Consider the following 5,456-nt stretch of genomic DNA (forward strand, 5'->3'; position numbering starts at 1 on the left):
TGCTTGTAGAAAACGAGTTCGTCGTCGGTCAACTGCAAGAAGTCTTCGCGCAATTCTCCCTTGTGGCCGGCATGGGCTTGATCGCACTGGGAGATATGAGTGGCCTGAGTGTCGTTGGAAGAGTAAGTGGTCGCCATTTCGATGCTGAGAAGAATAATGACTGCCCTGTCTGTGACCACCGGTATTTATGCACCTGAGGCATACTGACGGAGGGAAAGATTAGCATCTACACGCCTCGGTGACACCGACGGCCGGTTTGACAAAGACGCTGTCTCCATTGATTTTCCATCGGGGGAACCCCCGTCGAAACACGCCTCACTGGCAACCCACGTGAATCGGAATGCACGAAGGTCAAACATGGCTTTGCAGACGACCCTGAACTTGAAGTTAGCCTTGTCACAGCACAGTTATCCAAATTCTCGGGAAGTGTGGCCATTACTGTGTCGGACGTACTGCATATTGGATTCTGTTCCAGACTCGGACAGGGACATAGCAAATTCAGGACTCTTCATAGTCGAGTGGCCATACCACGGTGGTACTACCGCAATGCCATGTCCGTCCAGGCCTCTGAAAGTGGCGGATCTTCCGTCGCTACTGCATAATATCGAGATGAGTTTGATGTTGTACGCGGTGTTAGTAGTAGAAGTGCCACCGCGCAAAAAACCCATCTCCATTGCTTCTTCACGTGTCTTGCGGCTCTTGCCACAGCCCGGACGCCCCACTGAGTCAGTATGTTATGGACAGGTTCAAGCTACCCCATATACTTACTTGGAGGTGGCCGACTTCGTTATTGTTTGGAAATTCGATCTGCACCCTGCGTAAGTGTCGAACTTCGAATTTCGGCTGTACTAACGCGGTCACGTGCTAGTGTACTGACGCGACTAAATAGCAATGCGAACCTGGCGGAGTCAGGTTTGACGCTTCTTGAGCAGCTTACACACCCCAAACGATGCCTCCTGAGGCAGCCAGCTTCAGCGCATTCAAAAAGCGCAGCCATTCGACTGTGTTAAACGTACGTACTTCAATAACCCCTCACTGTTCAAGTTGACGTTGCCAATCAGGTGGGATTAATGCGGATTCAAAAATTTATATGCGATCATGTACACCTTGCACTATCACTGTATCTCACAGACGTCGGAAGCACAAGCAGATCTCGCTTGCAGCGACCGGGTGATTCCTCTCTCCGAGTCCACATTCTTCACTGAACCCGTTGATGTCTCCCTTCTTCGCGTCGTGGAAACTTGAGATGGATCTCGAGAAATTGCTGTCTGCGAGTCGGAGGGGCTTGATAGACCGGTGGTAATTGATGCGACGCGACCGGGATTTGCACACAGGTGCGCCGCATGACCCAGATCGAGACAGTACAAGTAGGCATACAAAAGCAGGAACCTGATATGCTATGGTTAGTCACCACAGATCTGGCGTGTTCATATCTAGGATTGGTACTCATCTTCGGGATTCTGGTGTGAACGCCCTGTCTCCAGGTCGCCGTCCGCGAGAAAGTATCCGTCCCGAGAGTGGCCAGTTCTCGGTGCAGACATTCCCCGCATCTGACGCCTTCTCCCCTCCTTCGATACGAGTCGGTGTCGATGTTGCGTTGATGCCGAAGCGACCTAGATCCCCAGTTAGCGACCACGAGGAACGGATACCGGAACAATGAAACACTCACCTAAAGGGCCTGAAGATGGGCAACGTACTTACGTGTGAGCTGAGTTAGTACGAAGATGACTGTAGGAACGGGTCGTGAGTGAACGCTGCTACTGGAACGGAGGAAACAATAGACTCTACCGCTCGCCGCAGAGACAAACTTTGCGGGTGATCAAGTCCGCTCAGCTCGCCTCGCCGACGTAGTACGAGGTGATCCGCACCTTCTGCCGGTCGACCTCAGCCACCCGCCGTAGTCTGGCTCGCCCTCGACGTGCCGGTTATGGGCCAATCTTGATGGGAACTGGGGAACCGACACACTCCGCCTGAGTGCGGTTTTTTGATGTGGGGCCTATTGTTTTGGAAACAGCTGTAATTGTGGGCTTACAGCCTCGTCACCGACCAGACCATCAGCCACAGCTTTCCCTGCGGTGGCGCCGTCGCATAGATAGGGACGTCTCGGAGCTCCGCCTCGGCCTTTACCGTGCCCTTTGTGAACACCCCGCCATCCCACAGCGCGGCCCACGACTTCGGTGAGTGGCAGAACACCCGAATCACATCCGGGGTGTCATCCCCGCCAGGTTGCGAATCCCGCACGCCCTTGACGTCCGCGCTGTAATGGAGGCCAAGGATCAGCGTGCCGGGGAGAGGCGAGAGCAGACTTGCGAGGCGCTGTGCGAGCGCGAGCTGCTTTGCCTCGTCAAAAAGGTGGAAGAACATCGCTGCGTTAATCGCTGATACGCGGCCTTGTAGCGGGGTGAGGGTGATCAGGCTCGGGAGCGCGGGTGCTGGCGTGGAGAGCGGCGCGTAGAATGGCGGTGCGCTCGCGAGGTAGTTGGCATCGAAGATGTCGCCAGGGACGAACGGCACGGGGAACGACTCTGGAGTGCTCTTGAAGAGACGGTGACCGAGCGCCCAGTACGCTGTGAAGGATGTCAGCATGCTGGCAGCGATGTCCTCGACGTATTGGTGACTCACATGGTTCTAGGTCTGCGGTGACACAGTTCTCTTGCGGGAAGCCACCATCTATGACTTTCCTGATATCGTTGCCGACTGACTTCCATTCAGTTAGCGTGTGGACGAGGAAGCGGCAATGCACTGACATGCACAGGGAATCTCGAGGAATATTGCGCCTGGCCTCTTCTGTCCTAACTTCAGCAGCTGTGCATAGGCGGGCTGTAGGGTGATGTCCGTGCTGCCCGAAGAATGCTAGTGAGTCCTCATTGCTTGGTGAGTATATACACAAGCGTTACTTACTGTATAAACCAGAAATAGCGGATGCATGGGTATGGATATACCTATACGAACAGAGCCAGATGAGCTGAGCATTGGCAATGATCATCTATCTTTAACAACCCGGTACGCATCCGCTTGGATCTGCATGGCATGTCTTCTGAGCTCCTCGTCGTCCTGGATCCCGGTGTGCTTCTTCAAGAACGCACTGTCGTGTTCGCGTACATGCGAATGATATAGCTTTTCGTCCAGCGGCATTTCCTCAGGATCGAAGGAGACGAATGTGTCGCTCCTGTCTGCCATTTCGTCGACAACCCTGCCTTGACTGCGATTTCCTGTGTTCAAGACAGACTGCAGGTTAGTCTGCAGTCGTGAAGGAGGTGGAATGCGCCCGAGGAGCCTTGTATGTTGATGTATTCGAGCGTGCTGCTACTCACGTATATGTACACCTGTCAACGTAGGGTCTGCGTATTTGGTCGCTGGGCGAATTGCCAGGTGACCACCCATTCCAGTGGCGTTTCCGATAGTCCTAGAATGCAGGGAGGACTGAGTAGGTGTACGTCCAGCCGGGCTAATCTGTGGGAGATCAAGACCAAGATTGACCTAGCGTTGACCCAGCGAACAAGTAGTCAGTTTGTTAGATCTGTAGTATGTGCTATCTCCTGCGAGCGTTCCTCGTTGAACCAGGTCTGCATTCCGAAGCCTGCAGCCGATCAGATGCTTGTCGACGGCATTGATTTCCTAGCTCTAATAGTCGCATGTAGCAGTGTAAGTCGCCCGTGTAGAATTATCTCTCGATGCTCACGCGCGGAACGAATGGAGATACGAGATATGGATCGGAGTGACCCTAGGGCCCTCCGAGTCAGATTCGTGGCTTCATTTGATCAGCAAACAGCGTAACAAGCACCGCCATGTACCACTAGATCGGCCTTGAACGTTTGAACTGCAGGATTTTGTGAGTGTGCATAGGCAGGTTGGCCATAAAAGTACAATTGTGACCGTACGTAGGGCAGGAAACGTACATAGAGCAGACGTGCCGCTACGGCCGGCCGAGGAGAGTCTGAGCCGCCGGCCCTCTTGCCTCGTAACAAGACGTGACTCCGAGTCCGCTTCGCAATGTTCAACGCCACAACAATGATTACATGTGTTCTCAGGTACTGGCAGTACTAGTACTTATGTCCATTAGGTAGATGTTTGTTTTTACTTGTCATGCACGGCGCAAGGTTTTCGCTAAGCCATTCCCTGCTACAGTACTATCCGGCACCTGGTGTGGCCGCAACGTCTACTTCACTCGATCATATCGTGGACGACACATCCTTTGATCTACTACTCAGGCTGTGCCTGGACCTAAATTCTTGTCACCGACCACAGCATAATGTACAACTTTCGCTCCGGCGGGGCATTCACATAAGCCTCCCACTGCGTTTCCTTGAGCTCTACCTCGACCTTCACCGTTCCCTCCTTGAACACCCCGCCGTTCCAAAGCGCGGTCCATGACTCCGGCGAATGACAGTACAGTCGGCTCACACCCGGTGTACCCTCCCCAGCTGGAATTCCAACCCTCGCACCCTTGACATCCGCGCTGTAATGGCGACCAAAGATCAGCGAACCGGGAACGGGTGAGAGCAGGCTGGCGAAGCGCTGCGCAAGGATGAGCTGTTTTTCCTCGTCGAACAGATGGAAGAACATCGCTGCGTGAATCGCTGAGACGTGCCCTTGCAGCGGCGTGAGGTTTGTGAGGTTTGAGAGCGCGGGTGCCGGGCTAGCAGGCGGCACGTAAAATGGTGGCGCGCTCGCGAGATAGTTGACATCGAAGATGTCGCCAGGAACGAACGGCACGGGAAACGATTCTGTGGTGCTCTTGAAGAGCCGATGGCCGAGTTGCCAGTACGCTACGAACATATGTCAGATTGCTAGTAGTAGGCGTCCGTCAAGCATGAGTAGCTTACTTTGCTCGAGGTCTGCGGCGACACAGTCTTGTTGCGGGAAGCCATCGTATATAGCCTTTCTGAGGTCGTTGCCGACTGTTCACCGCGTTATAAATCCCGCATCGAGGAAAGGACACTGACACACTCACATGCACAGGGGATCTCGAGGAATATCGCGCCTGGCCTGTCCTGTCCTAACTTCAAGAGTTGCGCGTAGGCAGATTGAAGGGATATGTCCGTACTGCCAGATGAGTCAGTACCCGATTACCTCATGAATAGGAACAATCACAACGTACTGTGCGAACCAGAAATAGCGGATGCATGGGTATGGATATACCTGTGCATGAATTATAAAAGCGATACATCGGTGTTTCGTCAGGAGGCGATTTTGGGCACATACCTGATACGCGTCCACCTGAATCTTCATGACGTGCTCTTTCAGTTCATTGTCGTTGTCTATGCCGGTATGCGCCTTCAAGAACGAGATATCGTCTTCGCGCAAGTCGTATAGACTCTCGTCCAATGGCATTCGAGCGATTGAGGCAAATTCTCTGCTTCTGTCTGTAGCCATGATGTCTGGGTCCGCAAGTGAAATGGTCCAATATAGCCAAGGCAGGGAGGATGATCAGTGCGCAAGACGAAAGAAGAATG

The 5,456-nt window shown here is 53.4% G+C and overlaps 1 protein-coding gene across 1 annotated transcript; it reads right to left on the minus strand.

The window, feature by feature from the left end:
• Nucleotides 1–1,786: 1,786 nt before the first annotated feature.
• On the minus strand, nucleotides 1,787–3,504 carry B0H18DRAFT_112110 (uncharacterized protein). The gene is made up of 6 exons (XM_048034270.1): nucleotides 3,001–3,504; nucleotides 2,902–2,942; nucleotides 2,748–2,839; nucleotides 2,623–2,697; nucleotides 1,869–2,567; nucleotides 1,787–1,807 (listed from the first exon to the last, which is right to left on the minus strand). Exons 1-5 carry the CDS (start codon nucleotides 3,178–3,180, stop codon nucleotides 2,029–2,031), a joined length of 927 nt encoding a protein of 308 aa, XP_047886909.1. The 5' UTR covers nucleotides 3,181–3,504; the 3' UTR covers nucleotides 1,787–1,807; nucleotides 1,869–2,028.
• Between the last annotated feature and the right edge of the window lie 1,952 nt (nucleotides 3,505–5,456).

This window comes from Fomitopsis serialis, assembly GCF_022376445.1.
Source record: "Fomitopsis serialis strain Sig1Antser10 chromosome Unknown B0H18scaffold_145, whole genome shotgun sequence".
Classification (NCBI taxonomy): Eukaryota; Fungi; Basidiomycota; class Agaricomycetes; order Polyporales; family Fomitopsidaceae; genus Fomitopsis; species Fomitopsis serialis.